Source organism: Pyxicephalus adspersus, chromosome 5 (genome assembly GCF_032062135.1).
Source record: "Pyxicephalus adspersus chromosome 5, UCB_Pads_2.0, whole genome shotgun sequence".
NCBI classification, from domain to species: Eukaryota; Metazoa; Chordata; class Amphibia; order Anura; family Pyxicephalidae; genus Pyxicephalus; species Pyxicephalus adspersus.
The window spans coordinates 4125749-4142679 of record NC_092862.1 but is presented as its reverse complement, the minus strand read 5'-3'; the positions used below and the strand labels follow the sequence as shown (position 1 = coordinate 4142679).

General features: G+C 43.1%; 1 protein-coding gene across 1 annotated transcript in view; it reads right to left on the bottom strand.

Annotated features, from left to right (window-relative positions):
* The window catches only part of CPSF1 (cleavage and polyadenylation specific factor 1), a 21784-nt gene extending 8434 nt beyond the window's left edge, over positions 1-13350 (bottom strand). The window contains exons 1-26 of the mRNA XM_072410581.1: positions 13255-13350; positions 12625-12769; positions 12384-12411; positions 11519-11652; positions 10324-10404; positions 9283-9434; positions 8738-8884; positions 8515-8654; positions 8334-8444; positions 8032-8125; positions 7414-7501; positions 7215-7337; positions 7086-7137; positions 6811-6905; positions 6108-6182; positions 5716-5796; positions 4992-5072; positions 4190-4297; positions 2720-2861; positions 2310-2488; positions 2069-2208; positions 1805-1979; positions 1429-1635; positions 993-1073; positions 760-897; positions 524-676 (exon numbers count right to left, since the gene is read on the bottom strand). Coding sequence (XP_072266682.1) covers positions 524-676; positions 760-897; positions 993-1073; positions 1429-1635; positions 1805-1979; positions 2069-2208; positions 2310-2488; positions 2720-2861; positions 4190-4297; positions 4992-5072; positions 5716-5796; positions 6108-6182; positions 6811-6905; positions 7086-7137; positions 7215-7337; positions 7414-7501; positions 8032-8125; positions 8334-8444; positions 8515-8654; positions 8738-8884; positions 9283-9434; positions 10324-10404; positions 11519-11652; positions 12384-12411; positions 12625-12768 — 2949 coding nt within the window. The 5' untranslated portion in view covers position 12769; positions 13255-13350. The remainder of the gene's footprint in view (positions 1-523; positions 677-759; positions 898-992; positions 1074-1428; positions 1636-1804; positions 1980-2068; positions 2209-2309; positions 2489-2719; positions 2862-4189; positions 4298-4991; positions 5073-5715; positions 5797-6107; positions 6183-6810; positions 6906-7085; positions 7138-7214; positions 7338-7413; positions 7502-8031; positions 8126-8333; positions 8445-8514; positions 8655-8737; positions 8885-9282; positions 9435-10323; positions 10405-11518; positions 11653-12383; positions 12412-12624; positions 12770-13254) is intronic.
* Positions 13351-16931: the final 3581 nt, after the last annotated feature.

Below are 16931 nucleotides of genomic sequence, written 5' to 3'. Positions count from 1 at the left end.
AAGCTAAACATAAAAACAGTCTCTCTTTTAGGTCATGGCAAGAAAGAGGAAAGCAGTCTCCCGATTGGGCACAGTCTCTGTGCTCCAAGGAAACTTTCATTGTTGCCAGCAATGCACCAGTTGCCAAGCTGGCAGTGGAACCTTGGAAACCTGACCATGGTGCTGCATATTCCTGCCTCCATCTGTTACCAATGGCGTCATTAATTATTGGGGATAAGACTATCTGTGCCTTTTCATGACATGAAATGCTAGTCCGTATGGAGTGCAATTGGATTTATTCCCTTTTTGGTTACCTGTGTGTGTTCCTCCAATGAATAAAATGCAAAAAAAAAGCTGTTTATTTAAATGTAAAATTTGCTGAACTGACGTATCTCACAAGTGTCACGCAGTTAGCTTTTAGCAGTTAGCTCGTTTAATTCTACATTTGCCCTAGTTACCTTAAACGTATTTGATGAATGGTCTATTAAACAGGAAACATCTTCTGCCAGAACACAAATGCTGCATATAATCAGTAACTACTCACCTGCCGATTGAAGTAGAGAAATCCTCTGGGGCAGTTGATGTTGTGAAAGGGGGCAAATGATTCAACAGACCCATCAATGGTCATGGGGTGCAGGCGTAGGGCACCACGGGAGGTAACTAGCAGCCAGTGAGGGGAAGGGCCACAAATGAACACCTGGGAAGAAGAAAAACAGTGAAGTACAAAAACAAAGCCTGATCTCTCAGATCAAAAACGCTCATACATGTGTGCTCACTCACCCCTGAATATCCATATATGTCCTGAAAGTATCGGAACCGAGCAACGCGAGCGCGGCAGCCAGCATCCTCAACTGATCCTTCTGCTTTCTTCTTAGACTGTTTTTGCCTCTTTTCCCGGATATTTATATTATGAGGAACCTAGATATGAGGAAATAAGATATGAGGACAAGTTTAAATCAAGGTTTTCCCTAGGGAAGGAGCCCCAAAGTGCACCAGTTTTCATCACTACTAACCTTTTTAAATCGAACTTTTAGATTCCCCTGAGAGTCATGTGGAAATGCTTCATAGATCAGGATCTCAGAATCAACGAGGACCTGCCAAACCACAGAACAATTATATAGGTGGCATGTGGACAATACCACTGTGTTTGGGGACAAAAAGGAAGCCGAACAAGGAATGAACAAAAAGGGTGAATGTTGCTAGTAATAATAATGTGGAGGGGTTGTATGGTGGAGTATAAGGAGCTGTGCATGATATGGATCACACCAGAGAAGTGTAGTTATAGATGTATTTAGGCAGATAGACTGTATCCCTGCAAGCAGTAGTCAGGTTATATGTGAATATAGGTAGATTGACTATACCGCTGTCAGGCAATAAGAATAGACACTGAAAAGGAAAAGTAAGAAGCATCAGAGGGATAGAAAAAATTTGCATTCGGTGACATCTTACCAACATATAAGGGCGACTTTGTCGATTTCCCAGCCCCACCAGCAGCACCTCCTTCACAAGGGGCATTTCACCTTGCCTTGTCACCTCCTCTTTTCTGCCTTCTCCTTGAGTACTGGGCTGTCCAAATGAACTATCTACAAGAACTCTCTGACCCACGGGAAAATTCTTTACAAGGAAGACCAGACGCCAGTCTGGGATCTGGTAGATCTGTGTAAAAAGATATCAGAGTCAAAACAGGATGCATAATAATGATGCGGTCTTTACTCTCGGCAAAAGAATATAAGAACAATTGGGGATTCAGTGAAAATCCCAATCTAACAGTGCCAGAAGCCCGCACTCTACACAGATACTGTTGATTCTTCTCCCAGGATCTCACCTCCATTGTCCCATTCTCCCTGACCAGCACACACCAGTGAGTTGGCTCAATCTTATACTGAGATGAATCACGTTCTGTGGTAGGTATACTGGTCCGGCGAGGTTCTTCCTTACTAGGGCTGGACAGGAATCCCGAATCTCCATACAGCATCTCATCCTCGTCATCTACAGAGTGGCTGCCAATATATCATCAGATAAATCATTAGGAGACATGTGACAGACGTCCTGCAGTTATTACACGTAACTATACCAGGACACATCTCACCTCATCTCTTGGAATAGACTGTCTCCTTCAGATACACTCTGCGGGGCACTGTCTTCCCTTACTGGGGCTGATCTGCTGATCTCTGTGGTGAACATGCCGCTGACATCACGGTAAATGCAGAGAGCAATAACCTTAGATTGCTAGACAGAAAGACACAAGATGTTTTACACTTGGAATCTACAAGGGGCAGGCAAAAGGGAGAGGACTATTACCAACTTCATCATCCAGCAAAACTACTCACATAATGTATGTTGGGTTTCTGTAGAGCAAGGCGATGAGAAGAGCCTCCATACGTGTCACTTTTTAGCTGAAATGTTGCCACCTGACCTTCTGCACTAAGAATGACCACATATGGGTCAGCCACAACACAATGCACAATAGGAGAGCCAAGATCCACTGGGATGAAGTGCAGCTGATTTACTATGGAAAAAAAACAGATAGAATCAACAGGTATTAATCAGGCTTTGCAAATAACTAAAGGGAAATAAATGAAATTCAATGACAATTTAAGGATAAAGAACATATTTCTTTTAATGGAAGGCCTTTGGTCTTCTGTAATACAGATTTAAAGGAGTGGAAACAGTCACAGGGCCAGAAAATAAAGCCTTCTATAAAAGAAACAAGTGTATAACGGCAGATTAAAGCACTCACCTCCCTCTAGCAGACGGATCCCCAAGGGAGACACCTGTACTATGTATTTATTGTCTCCAATATTTCCAGCGTATACGGTAGGACCCTGTGTGGCAAATCCACTGGTGTCCAGCTCCATGATCTCTTGCCCAGTCTGGAGGATCTGCAAAGTAGAGAACATAATGATGTTCAAATAATCAAGTACTGCTACCGTCAACAAACACAACTTTTAAGTGCAGATCTGCAATGGATGGACATAGCATCGATAAGATTTAATGTTTATCTGCAATGCAGGGGACTGGCTTCACTATTATAAACACCACTGGTAAAATAAACTTTTTTATTTATTAGTTGAAACAATACTGTGGATAATTAGGTGTCCAGATAAAATCAGGTAATATAAGCATCTGAATTATTGCCCCTCTCCTTGTAAGGTTCTGGGATAAAGTCAAAACCTGTCTGAAACTCAAAATGATACTTCTGTAGTCACTACTATATTCTCACACAGTGCACTAATAACCCTTACTATGACCACGTTTAAATTAGTTGATAACATTTTTAGAGTTCACCTGGAATAAGGTAAACACCCACAATGTAACCTTTTCTGATTACAAATGCTAGAACTTTAGTACATTTTCAGCTCATCAGATGTTTTTAGGGTCTTGAAGCACGATCCTAGACAATGAGGCGTGTGCTGAAAAATCAGGAAACTCAAAAAAGATAGATGTACTATATACACCCAGCTAAGGTAAAATGTGTCTTACCTTGAAATCTGACAAAATTGCAAAGAATACCCCCTAGACCAGTGGATGCCAACCTTTTCTGACCTACAGACCACTAAATGCATGGAATCCGGGCCGCGCATGTGTCACTCAAGAAACTTCCCCAAGAGTGACGTCATGATTCCAGAACCCACCCACTCTCCAATCGCAGGTCTGAGCCTGTGATGGGAGAATGGGCGTATTGTGTCCATACGGTGGACATGACCCCGCGCTGGAGAGCGCACTAGCCAGAGCCCCGGACCACTGTGGTGACCACTGGCCTAGACTAAATGTGATCTATTAACTCTTGGTTGAAAGTAGCGTTAAATCTGTGTCAGCTTCAACAACACTACAATCTACCTAGATATATGTTTTACCAATAATTATAATGTGCCATGACATCTTGTTGCAAGGTGCACATAATTGTTATGTCTCGTTGCTCTGTTCACAAAGTAGCAGATTTTGGTGTAAACAGAGGCTGCATTGGTTGAAGGTTCCTGGATTCCTTGGATAATGACCAATGAGACAAAACACCATTCAAGGATCATTCAGCTAAACAGAGGAAACTGTTCAGCTTTGGCCTAAATGAACGGCTGAATTTACGAATAGCAAGGTAAACAAATGGGGCTCCTTTACACAGTGGGTCCAGCTCAATACATGCATTGATGACCCATACTCTGATATAACACAGTACAAATTAAGATTTTCTGGGTTGCTGTCATTCTCTTACCATGGTGGAGTCTTCACGGCTCAGAATTAGAAATCCATGGCGGTTCTTATTCTCTTCATCTTCTGCTTCCATGGCATTCTCCTCTGAATCTTCAGACTGCAGGGTAGACTAAACAAGTGGGGGGCAAATTAGAGATAAAAACCAGTCAACTACAATAGGGACCCACAGTGAGGGAGGGAAGGTGTGGCCACAACGGGGGGAGCGGGAAAAAAAGAGGAAGCGTGACCATGGGGGGGGGGGGGGGGAAAAAGAGGGAAGGAGCAGGAAAGAGAGGAGGCATGACCACAGCGGGGTGGAGCAGGGGGAAAAAGGCGTGACCACAGTGGGATGGAGAAGGAAAGAAAGAGGCGTGACCACAGGGGGGGGGGGGGAGAGAAAGGAGGCGTGACCACAGCAGGGAGAAGGAGGCATGACCACAGCGGGGTGGAGCAGGGAGAAAGAGGTGTGACCACAGCCGGGTGGAGCAGGAAAAAGAGGGAAGGAGCCGGAAAGAGAGAAGAGGCGTGACCACAGCGGGGTGGAGCAGGGGGAAAAAGGCGTGACCACAGCGGGGTGGAGCAGGGGGAAAAAGGCGTGACCACAGCAGGATGGAGCAGGAAAGAGGCGTAACCATAGCGTGGTGGAGCAGGCAGAAAGAGGCGTGACCACAGCGGAGTGGAGCAGGGAGAAAGAGGCGTGACCACAGCAGGGGGAGAAGGGAGGAGAGAGAAGGAGGCATGACCACAACAGGGGGGAGAGAAGGTTTCACAAGACTCTGGCCATGTGTGCTGACTGTTTCAGTTTCACATCATTGAACACAAACCTCATGTGAAGCAATGACTGTCCACATATCATGACATCCAGGGAGTTCAAAGGTTGTCACCACTTGAGGCCGTATACTTTTCTGCGGTGAAAAAAACATGAGGTCTATATTTGTTGCAACTTAGTGGAATATACCAATATGGAAATGCCACTATTTGAAAGTCAAAATTAAAATCTATTCATAAAAAGTTAAAAAAATGTTTAAAAAACGTCCAGTACAATTCCTTCATACATGCCAATTTTCCTATTGTCTTTATCACTGCAAGTGTAAAAAAACTCCCTCTTGGCCCTGCCACAAATCCACCGAGTTGCTGATGTATTGTGTTCCTTGTCTCAACACATGGGCTTTATATATTTAAAGAAACCCTTGGATATGTAATTCTGCCCTTACCTGAAAATCAATAGAACAGTAATAGAAACTCAGGCCTGACTAAGGTTACCATTTGGCTAGTGTTTCCCTAGGGTGGCAAAAATGGGGCTTGTTGCCAAATGTTATTAATAGTAATAGAGTCCAGATAAATGTTATTTTTTTTTTCCCACCAAAAAGGTGGTAACCCTAGGCCTGACTGATAACATGGTGTTATATTGGGAGGGGGTATGCATCAAACAGAGTGGGGAACGTGCAAGAGCTCTTATCTTCTAACACAATGTCATGCAGCTTAGTTCTTCCATCTATCTACAAATTATACAGAGAGTAGAGAAGACAGAAAGGTGATCAGCCTCACCTGGAGCACAGAGAGTGCACCATTCTTTCCATATCCAGAACACAAGACGATTTCCAGGTCAGGCTCAGGGCTATTCTGAAACTACAATATCAACATGGTATTAGCAATCAAGGTAAAAATAAAGGGGAGGAATAATTGTAGTACAATAGGAGGAATAATTGTAATAATTATAATTCTTACATAACTAGGTTTTCCAAACATGGAAAACCTAGTTATGTAAGAAGAAGAATACAGGGTCCATGGAGTCTGCACCTTATGGCATATTGTATCCACACTTGAGAGTTTTCTAAAAACACAGTCTGTACAAACAGAGGAGAGATGGACATCTAGAACCAACAAAGGCAGTTTGAAACAATAGACATGCACCTCTAAAAGCAGTCAAATTCACTTACCTCCTCAGACAGAAAGGCTGGCTCCCCCATAGATGCCATAGCACAAGGTCCAATGTTAAGGATGCTGTCACACACCTGTATGAGAAGCCGAAAGGTAACATTTAGTACAAAAAAAAAAACAATGCTTCTAATAAAGCATAATTTTAGTTCTACAATTAGTAAATGTAAGCAGGTAGGATTTTTATTTCCCTGGGGAGTGCGCTGACGTTGCCCGGCAGTTCCCGGTGACGTCGGTGCGTACAGTCGTCACTAGGGGCGCGGCGGGAATTTCAAATTAATTTGTATTGCATTCAATACAAAATAACTGTATTGAATGCAATACACTCGATTTATGTCTAAAAGCGGTACATTATCTTTCATGTAAATTTATTTTACAGTATAACATAAATATATAGTATATTAACGTTTGAAACACAAAATCATGTCAAAGTTTATTATTAAATTTATTTTTTTTAATTTGATTTCATTTATTATTTTGACAAGATTTTGTGTTTCAAACTTTATTATACTCATACTATTATAATATACTGTAAACAAATTTTCATGAAAGACAATGTACCGCTTTTAGACATATTTATCAGACAGAAATGAACCGCCCAGGAGGTTAAATATAAACTCTGTACTAAGGCTGAAATGAATCATATCGAAACTATGTAGCTCTGTACATTTAGGTAACAGTGCCATATTTGTAGCTTCTAAATACCTCAAAGGAGTATGTGGAGAGCTGTGTGCCAGATTGCATCTCACTACCATAAACTTCGATCTCATCAATCTCATCCACTGGGACCCCTTTACCGCCTGTGAATACACAAAAATGTAAACAATAGGGTAAGCAGCTGTACTTCCATCCTGGACAGAATGACCTAAAGATTATTAATGCACAATGCAGACTATGACAAAACACAATAGTCATCCTTAAGTAGCAGTAAAAAGTTAAATTCCCAGACACAGGAATAATCACCTAGTACTTGTACTCACCAGGACGGGCAAGGGTGTTATCCACTCGTTTCTTCTTGGACGGGGGCTCCTCCTGGAACAGAAATAGTTAGTTAAACTCCAGATAACACATAGCACCTACATTCTAGTCCTCTAGCCTGAGTTACTCACCACTTTGTCCGCATCCTTGCTGGAAGCGGAAGGGCTGTCCTGAACTTTTTCTGTGTATCTGAGAAGCAGTGAATTTCCAAGCCTGGACCCCAAGAATAAATATCCAGGTTCCATCAATGTCATCTGTTTAGAATATGGAAAAGTTAGTGGATAATTGCAGAGAAATATAACCCTCCACACATTCAGGCACAATACTCACAGATGTGGTCAAAACACTGGCAGCTGCCTTGTCAAAATGAAATGAGCGAACGCTTCGCATCCCATCCGTGATCAGAGTGAGGACATAGCTGAAGATAGAAAAATACAGGAGACAATGTAATAATCTTACTTGTGTGTCAGTGATATAAAGAGGCTCCAGGAGAGAAGAGAATATTTATTAAATACCAAAACTAAGTAAAAGTTTAATATTTGTGAGCCCCTTTGAAGGACTATGTTTCGTGAGATCTGGTGAGGATCAAACACAGATTAAAGCAGAACTACACCTAAAAATTGAAAAATTGCAAGTAGCCAGGTTCTTCACTGCAGAGGGGTCACTCTTTGTTTTTCTCTAATAACACAAACATATCTGTCTTGTTTGCAATCTTTTGCAGATTTCAAAGAAGTCTGAGAACAGACAGGTAAGTTTGTTTTATTGCAGAAGAGACATAGCCTGTCCCATCTGGAAAAAAAAGCAACAAGTCTGTTTTTGTTTATTTTTATTTTAGGTTTAATTCCACTTGAGTCCATAGGAATCTTTCAAATAATTCTTTAGGAGTCTGCCCGTGTATAGTCCTTATTTGGGGGTCAGGACAAAATAAAAACAATAAGTATGACTTACATCTCTCCACCCTTTAGAGAAATCACCATTTTGTCATAGGAGATAAAAGTGGCCTGAGAACAATCCAGTGATAACCGGACACCATCCTGTGGTTCTGCAGAGAGATGAACATCAGGTTATACAGGAACTGGAACATCAGATGAGTATTAATGATGTACCGTGTGACAGGTTGGAGTAAGGGAGAAGACATATACATGGCAGGACCATGAGCGAGGGATGAAGAGGAGGATCATATATAAAGCAAGATCAGTTCTGTAATAAAGCACACATATACACAGGACAGACGGGGGAGAGATACATACTTAGAGGAAATGAGGTGGTCCCATTGATCAGACTGTTCAGCGATACTCCATAGGGGGGAACGCTTTGATTCAGATACAGCAGAGAATTCACAGCAAAGATCACAACTCCACCTGTGAGGAGAGGAGAGCCATTAATATATAGTGCATGGCTAGTCTTAGTAACAATGTTGAAGACACTTACCAATGGGTTTGGGCACAGCTAGCGCCTGGGTACAATCAAATGGTAAGCTAGAAAGAGACCAGATGACAGGATGCACCTTCTGAAGGATGTTCAGAGAGATGGCGACAATGCAGCATGTGTCTTGGCGAACAGCAACACGTCTGAGGAGAGACACAGGACAGGTTATTCTTTGATATAGTCAGTGACAGACAGTCTCAAAAAGCACACACACACAATGACGCACCCTGGCCATGTCTGGTTTGGCTCGAAGAGGATAAGAAGGGTGGGCTCATAGTAACCATGCAGGAACTGGAGATCTATAATGTTCAGCAGCTTCTCGTCCAATTCCCGGACATCGATAATGTAGCTGGGTAGAAAGCTGGACTTCTGTCTGCAGAGACAAAATGTGTATACCTCATTATTTCATCTGACACAGATCTTCCTCTCTAGTATACAGCAATAGTTAATTCTTTTAATCCACCCAGACATACACCTTGTCAGTACGCCATGTACAGAGGAACACAGGAATGATTAAATGTCTTCCTCTGAGACTCCGGAGACACACACGTACCTTTATAATAGGTACAGACTCTGCATATTCAATGCATGTCACCACCTGTGGGTACTCAAACACACAGCCATTGATCACCATCTTCAAACAGCCACCACTCATCTCCCTCACAGCTGGGTGCTAATTACCCACACCCACAGTTACCCCTCACATTAGCTACCCCCCTCTCCAAACACACACACATCCAGGCAATCGTCCTGGAACAACTGGGCACTCACCCCTCAGACATTGGTCCCTCATGCTCCTCTGCCAAGGTATCTCTTCGAAAGGGCAGAACCACCAGTCTGGTGCCATATATTAACATGACAGCACAACGCCCGCTGGGGTCCACTCGAACTTTGGGAATGTGAACGTTCTGCACAAAACCATCCTGTGAAAAAAAAAAGGGAGGGAGAAGAGGCACACCTAGGGTTAGTATGAGGACTCACATATGCTGTACAAAAGTAGAAGGTACAGAGGAACACATCAGAGGTGCACATCTTGTACAAGGTCTACTGTTTGTCCATCCCGCCAGTAGCGAGATATAGAAACTAGGAGAGGCTAAGAGACCAAATGCTCAGCATGTATATATCAAAAATGGTTAGTTGATCCAATGGGGATTGTAATGTCTGTAGTCAGCTTATTAGGAAGAAATAAGCATGGAACGCTAATCAAGATATATCTTGGTCAACATACACAGTCAGTCAGATGTTTTAGAAAAACATTAAAGCCAAACTTTGACAAATCAGATAAATACGTTAGAATTTCTCACATAAAAAAAATGAAGGAGCCATCTCTGTGCACTCTTCCCTCATGTACTGTGCAATGCTATGATCAACAGGCTCGGACTGCTCATCAGATTGTTAGGACTTATTAGGACTTTCATTATTATTATTATTATACAGCATTTATTTAGCACTAGCTCCTCAACGAGGTTCACAATCTAATGTCCCTACCATAGTCATATGTCTTTATTACAGTCTAAGGTCCATTTGGGGGGGGGAAGCCAAAAAACCTAACTGCATGCTTTAGGGATGTAGAGGAAACCCACACAAACACAAGGAGAACCTAAAAACTTCATGCAGATAGTGTCCTGGCCAAGATTCAAACCTGGGACCTGACAGTTATTTAAAGGCCTGCATCACACACCAGCCTGCATCGGATGACATACACAGGGAGTACACAGCTGTACAATGCACTGTAAAGATCCAAATGAGGTCTGCAGCTCTCAGAACTTGGCCTCCTTGTGGGGAAGGTAAATATAGAGAGATTTGACCTACCCGCAGCTCTGGCTCCTCGAAGTAATGCAGAGACAGAGTTTTTAGATCATGGATTTCTGGGTCGTATTCCACCACTGATAGCTGTAAGAGACAAAATGATATGAATTCAGAGAAAAACAGTAAGAAAATGGATATTTAGTGCTTAACCCAGAATTTTTTTTGAGCCGGGTGGGAAGAAATTGTAGGTGGGGTGACAGCTCCTGAATTATGACCCAACTCTTCAGTAACTATCCAAAAACAGCCAGTTAGTGTGCCCAGCTAAAAGGGTCCGGGGAGAACACTGGATGTTATATGGAACCCTGGGGGGGACAGGCAGCATCAGACACATATTATAGACTCCGAGAGAAGTGACCACATCTGACATATATTGTTAATCACTGAGGCAAGGGACCACATCAGATAGACAGCAGACCCTGTAGAATTAGGTCGAATATGAAGAAGGGATGAACCATACTAGACAGTGGACAATTGTGGACCCAGGAGGGATGGAGCAGCATATTATGGATCCTGAGCTAGAAGGGGATATAAGGGTGGGAGGCATGCATATAAAGTTTTCCCCTGGGGAAGGGACTAACCCAATGGGAGGAAGGACTATAAAAGACAGCGTACATGTCATGGACCTAGGGGAAGGACCAAGTCAGACAGACAGCGGATAATTAATGTACTCCAAAGGAAGGGAGGAACTGCCTCATGTAAACAGCAGACATATTATGTACCCCAGGGGGAAGGAAAATGGAACAAATCAGATGGATAGTGGACATAATATGCATTCTGGAGAGGAGGGTGGTGGATCAGAGGGGCAGCTGATATGTCAGGATGAGGGGGGGGGGGTTGACATTATAGTGACAGCGGACACGTCTTGGACCCTGGTAAGAAGTAGGTGGATGGACCACATTAAGCATGTCATGAATCTTAGATTGTAAGCTCTTCCGGACAGAGTCCTCTCCTCTTCCTGTGTCACAGTCTGTATCTGTTTGCCATTTGCAACCTCTATTTAATGTACAGCGCTGTGTAATATGTTGGCGCTATATAATGCCTGTTTAATCATAATAACCTTGAGAGAAGGGGGGTGTATGAAAGACAAAACATCAGACAGTGGCAGGGGAAGGTACCACAAAAGACAGCATACATTTCATGGACCTCTGGGATGGGCGATGACACGTCATGTGAATGTGAAAGTCAGCAGTGAACCTACCTTGGCATCCTTGAAGCTCAGTAGCAGGGCGTCTCTCTTGGCTCCAGCTAGCTGCACGCTGGCCATAGACAAGACGTTACCAAAAAATGAGAACGTTGCCATTAACTCCAACTTCTCTTTGTGGCTTTTCACATCTGTGTATAAGATATAAAATTATAAGAAGAGTCAGACAGGAAAGAAAGAAGAGACTGAGAAAATGGGTGAAGGAAAGAGTATGAAAATGACAGTAAAATAGAGTGAAAGGTCCCTCAGGGAGTGAAAGCCCCCCCGGGGCTTTGTAATTGTCCGTCTGCCCCCTTGTCCCCCGGCCCAGTTTGGGTTGAGTTACATCATTACGTGAATGTCCTGCTATAAATATTGTCCTTTTTGTTCTTTTTGACTCGGGTATATCCTATTGTTTTGTTAGACATAGCATGTAACCAATGGACTGTTACTTTTTTTTGGATATTCTTTTCTCCTTTGATATGTTTTGTACAAAATATGCATGTTTTGTTCCCTTGTTTTATGCATTCACGTTAACTGGACAACGTATGGTGTTGTATTTGTAGTTTTATAAAATTCAATAAAACTTGATTGAAAAAAAATAGAATGGAAGTAAACAGAGAGAATAGAGGGGAAGACAAATGGAGGGCACTATGGGGTGAAAGATCAGGTGGAGAGAAGCTGTAGGGGGATGGCAGCCTCTGTGTGGTAACCCAGTTTTTCTGTAACCACCCAAAAACCATTGGTGGGTTAGTGAAAAGTGTTGGGTGGTGCACCCAGCTAAAAGGGGCCGTGGAGAACAAGTGAGGGAGACAGGAAGGGACGGGGAAAAAAGAGGGGTGGATGAAGGGTAGGAAGTAAATAGAGTGTGCAGGAGCCTTACCTGATCCTCTCTCAGATTTGGAGGAGCTCTGTAATGACAAAAAAAGATAATTAGGATTAGCATAGTGACCCGTGTCTCAGTGTCCCCGGCGGTCATATAGTCCAGGGTGTCTCAGTGTCCCCGGCGGTCATATAGTCCAGGGTGTCCCAGTGTTCCCGGCGGTCATACAGTCCAGGGTGTCCCAGTGTCCCCGGCGGTCATACAGTCCAGGGTGTCTCTGTGTCCCTGGGGTAACACATACCTCTGCATGATGGTTCAGGCGATAGACGTAGAGTTGGGAGGTTCCGGCCACCACCAGGTTCTTCTCTGTGTTATTGAAGAAATTGCAGTACATGGAGAACTCCAGGCCGGTGGGGGGGTGGGCCTGCCGGTACACCGCGTACATCCTGTAAAGACAAAGCATGAACAACACTAAGAACAAATCTACATGGAGTGGAAGGTATTCCCTGCAACACAATACTGAAGGAAGGAATGTTATTGTAATATTAATAACACACAAACAGGAAAGGGGGGGAAATTAGTGGCACAGCACAGATTACTGGGGGAAGGCATTTGATGGCACACAATGCAAATAAGAAAGGGAAGATATTTGCTGTGACACATGGTGTGCAGAGGGGACACTGAGGGTAAGGTATACTGTGTAATACAGAGTGGATATTTGGGAGGTGTTTCTTTGACACACATGCTGAAGTGGAAAATTTGGGGGAAGGTATTTACTGACACACACAAAGTGCAGCTGTTAATACTGGGGGGGAGGTAATCCGTGTAACATATAGAATGGAGGGGGTGGAAGGTATTCTTTGTGACACACGGAGTAGAGGGTTCAGATAATCCCTGTAACACACAGCCTGCCCTTTACCCCATATCTAACCTGTCGCTTTCTGCTCCGCACACCGGCAGAGCTCCTCAGAGAAACAGAAACCCCGGATATCCGGTCAGAGGAGCATAGAGTCTCAGGGATAGGCAAGATCGACATGTACTTCCGATGTTTCCATGGAAACAGAAAAAAGGGACGGATGTTCAGCCATCTTTGTATAACTGGAAAAGTCATCCAGTAGCCATCTTTGTACACTCAAAATCTGGTTCGCACAAATGGAACACCCAATATTGGTCAGTGAATTTTCATTGACTCGGCTCCATCTTGGTACATCCAATATTATCCAGCGAATTGCATTGTCTTAACGCCATCTTGGTACACCCAATATTGGCCCGCGAATTTCATTCCCTCGGCGCCATCTTGGAACACCCAATATTGGTTAGTGAATTTTCATTGACTCGGCTTTATTTGGTACACCCAATACTGGCCCGCGAATTTCATTGTTCAAACGCCATTTTGGTACACCCAATATTGGCCAGTGAATTTTCATTAAATAAGCGCCATCTTAGTACACCCAATTTTGTCACGCGAATATCATTGTCTCGGCGCCATCTTCGTACACCCAGTTATGGTCCTCGAGTTTTTGGGTATTAAGCCCTATCTTAGTACACCCAAGTGCTGATTTGTGAGTTCTAGGAACTCGGTGCCATTTTGGTACACCCATGTCTTGGTCTGCGAGTCACAGGGAGTTTGTGCCATTTTTGTACACTAAGCTTTTGCTCCATGAATTTAATTTTTTTATGGTTCACCCAGGAAACAGTCTATACTGAACATGATGTCATCTTAGTAAATCCAGCTACAACTTTGCTCTCTACCAACAAGGTGCCATCTTGTACACTGGTACACCTAAGTACTGTTCTGGGGGAGGTAAGGAGAAGGCCACATTCCATACTAACACCTAATATTGGTCCTCAAATTTTATTGACCTGGCGCCATCTTGGTACACTCAAGTACTGGCACAGGGCTTTGGCACCATCTTGGTACACCCAATATTGAAAAGTGAATTTCAGGGCTTTGGCACCACCTTGTTACACCCAGGTATGGGCCTCAAGCTTCGGACACTAGGTGCCATTTTAGTACTGGTTTGTGAGTCCTAAGGACTCAGTGCCATTTTGGTACACCTAAGTGTTTGTCTTTGGGTCTTAGGGAGTTGGTGCCATCTCCGTACACTATGCTTAGTATCACTTTGTGCTCCATGAATTCCAGAAGCTTAAAATAGTAAATCCAGCTAAAGCTTTGCTCTCTACCAAGTAGGTGCCATTATGGTACACCTAAGCACTGTTCTAGGTGAAGGTAAGGAGAAGGCCACAGCGCCATATTAGTACACCCACAGTCATGCTCATGCTATCTTTTTAAAACCAGATAATATTTTCCACTGTTGGGCTTTTTCCACCATCTTGCTACAACCAAAATAATGCTCCAAACTTTTGAAACCATCCTGGTACACCCAGGTATTTCAACTACAATGTGGAAACAGGACACCATCTTGGTTTTCATACATTTGTCATTAATGTCAAGGACTGTGCAGAAGAGCACTGTTACTGCATTTTTTCAATTAATGCCATAGATGTGTCCTCCATTTATTATATTTGTAGAATGTTTGGACTGCCTAGTGAACCCAGCTGCCTGGTGTTTTATTGACCTGACCTTGTCAGGCAATCAAATACAAATATACCTATAAAGGTTGCTGGCTGTATGTATGCTTCTCATCAAGAAATGCCCCATCCATCCCCCAATATCTGTTGCATGGACTGGGATTTCCCCATTAGAAGTCCTGATGTGATATCTTATGAATATATGAATGGTTATGTCTACACTAGTGAACCCAAGACACCATCAAACTTGTTATATTTTACATTGTACTGGCGCCATCATGTTATGCCTAAGTACTGTTCTAGGGGGAGGTAAGGAGAAGGCCACAGCGCCATATTGATACACCCACAGTCATGCTCATGCTATGTTTTTAAACCCAGATAATAATCTCCAGAGTGTGGCCTTTTCCACCATCTTGCTACAGCCATATTAATGCTCAAAACTTTTAGAACCATCTTGGTACACCCAGATATTTGATACATAAAGTTGAAACGGCGCCATCTTGGTTTTCATACATTTGTATAAAGTCAAAGATTGTGCAGAAGAGCACAACTTTACAGACCTTAGCCTCCACGTTGGCCCCAGTTTGGTGGTCCAGTGTTTAAAGAGTATGGTTCCTCAAGTCTGGTTTGAGATCCAAGCTGCTGTTTTATGTTTTCATTTCTTGAACCTTCCACTGGTCCCTTCGGTTTCATGGCCCCTGGGGCACATATAGGCCCCTGGTGGCCATAAAGATTCCAAAAACCATACTGCTTCCCCTTCTTCTGGCATTTCTGATGCCATTTTAGCTGCTGCAAAACAGATGAAAGTTCTCCTTTTCCAGTATTAGAACCTCCTTGTAATTGGCTGTCTCAGCCTATAGAAACAGAATAGGAGAAGACCATGTGAGATGGACCATCTGACTGCCATGTGTATCAGAAGACATGAACCATTTTCTGAAACAGATTTCACATTGGAAAAGGAGGAGGCTGCTGAATATCCAGGTCTGAACTGGAAATTCTATTTGGTATGTATGTGCTCTTTGGAGCCTGTTTATAAAGCAGTGAATTTGACATTCACTGCAACATTCTTCCACCAGGGAATGTTGTGATGAATGTCATCAGTGCTTTTTAAATAGACCTCTTTGTGGAAAGAAACACAGAAACCCCCAAGGCTGTTTTTCTGGTTGGAGTTGACTCCAGCAGGTCCTGGACAAAGGAATGCTTTGTAGAGATGCTGGGAGCTGTTGGGTAGATGATACCCAACTATCCCCAGAGCGCCGCCATCTTCCTTCTTCTTTTCTCGCTGGAGATGACACAGCCAGGTTGGCTGAATTCCCGCACAGGGGTTCTTCAAATCCTGGCATGCTCAAGGGAAGTCGGGATTGCTGGACTTCCCCATTCACCAACACTGAGATGCTCATGTGTTATCTTTTTGGAATAACCACTTGTCTGATTAACACAGTTCAAAGTTGAACTTCTTCTTTACCATGGAGGTGTTTGTCACCTTCTATGAAAACTCTGGTCTGGTGACTCTCAGTCCTGGCAGGGACTATCATGACCTTTTCAAACTCTGTTTTTCTCCATCCAAACTTATATATACAGTATATTTTATATATCCACCAGGTGGTGTCTCCGTCTCACTACTAGCATGGTGCAATATTGCGTGTTATGCAATTCTAGAAATTCCAGTTCCAAAGGACGTAAATCAGAGTTTCGCACACATTAAACACTTAAGGCCTGGTTTATAAAAGCTCTACAAGACTGGAGAGGATAGACTATCATGAGAGAACCAGGCTGATCCAGCAAACCTGGAAAGGATCTTTGCCAAGTAATAGCACACAATAATAAAGAAATCTGTCTCAGGTTTACTGGATCTCCCAGGTTCTCCTATGATTGTTTATCTTCTCCAGTCTATGAGAGCTTTATTACATCAGGCCCAATGTGTGTGAGGTATTTCTTCTTTATTGACCTGGAGTTTCCATAATGAAGTCACACCGGACACCACCCAGTGAATATATATCTCTGATAATGGATTGGGCATTTCCCATACAAAGAGGAGAATTCTTGATACTGACCAATAAATAATATTTCTTTATT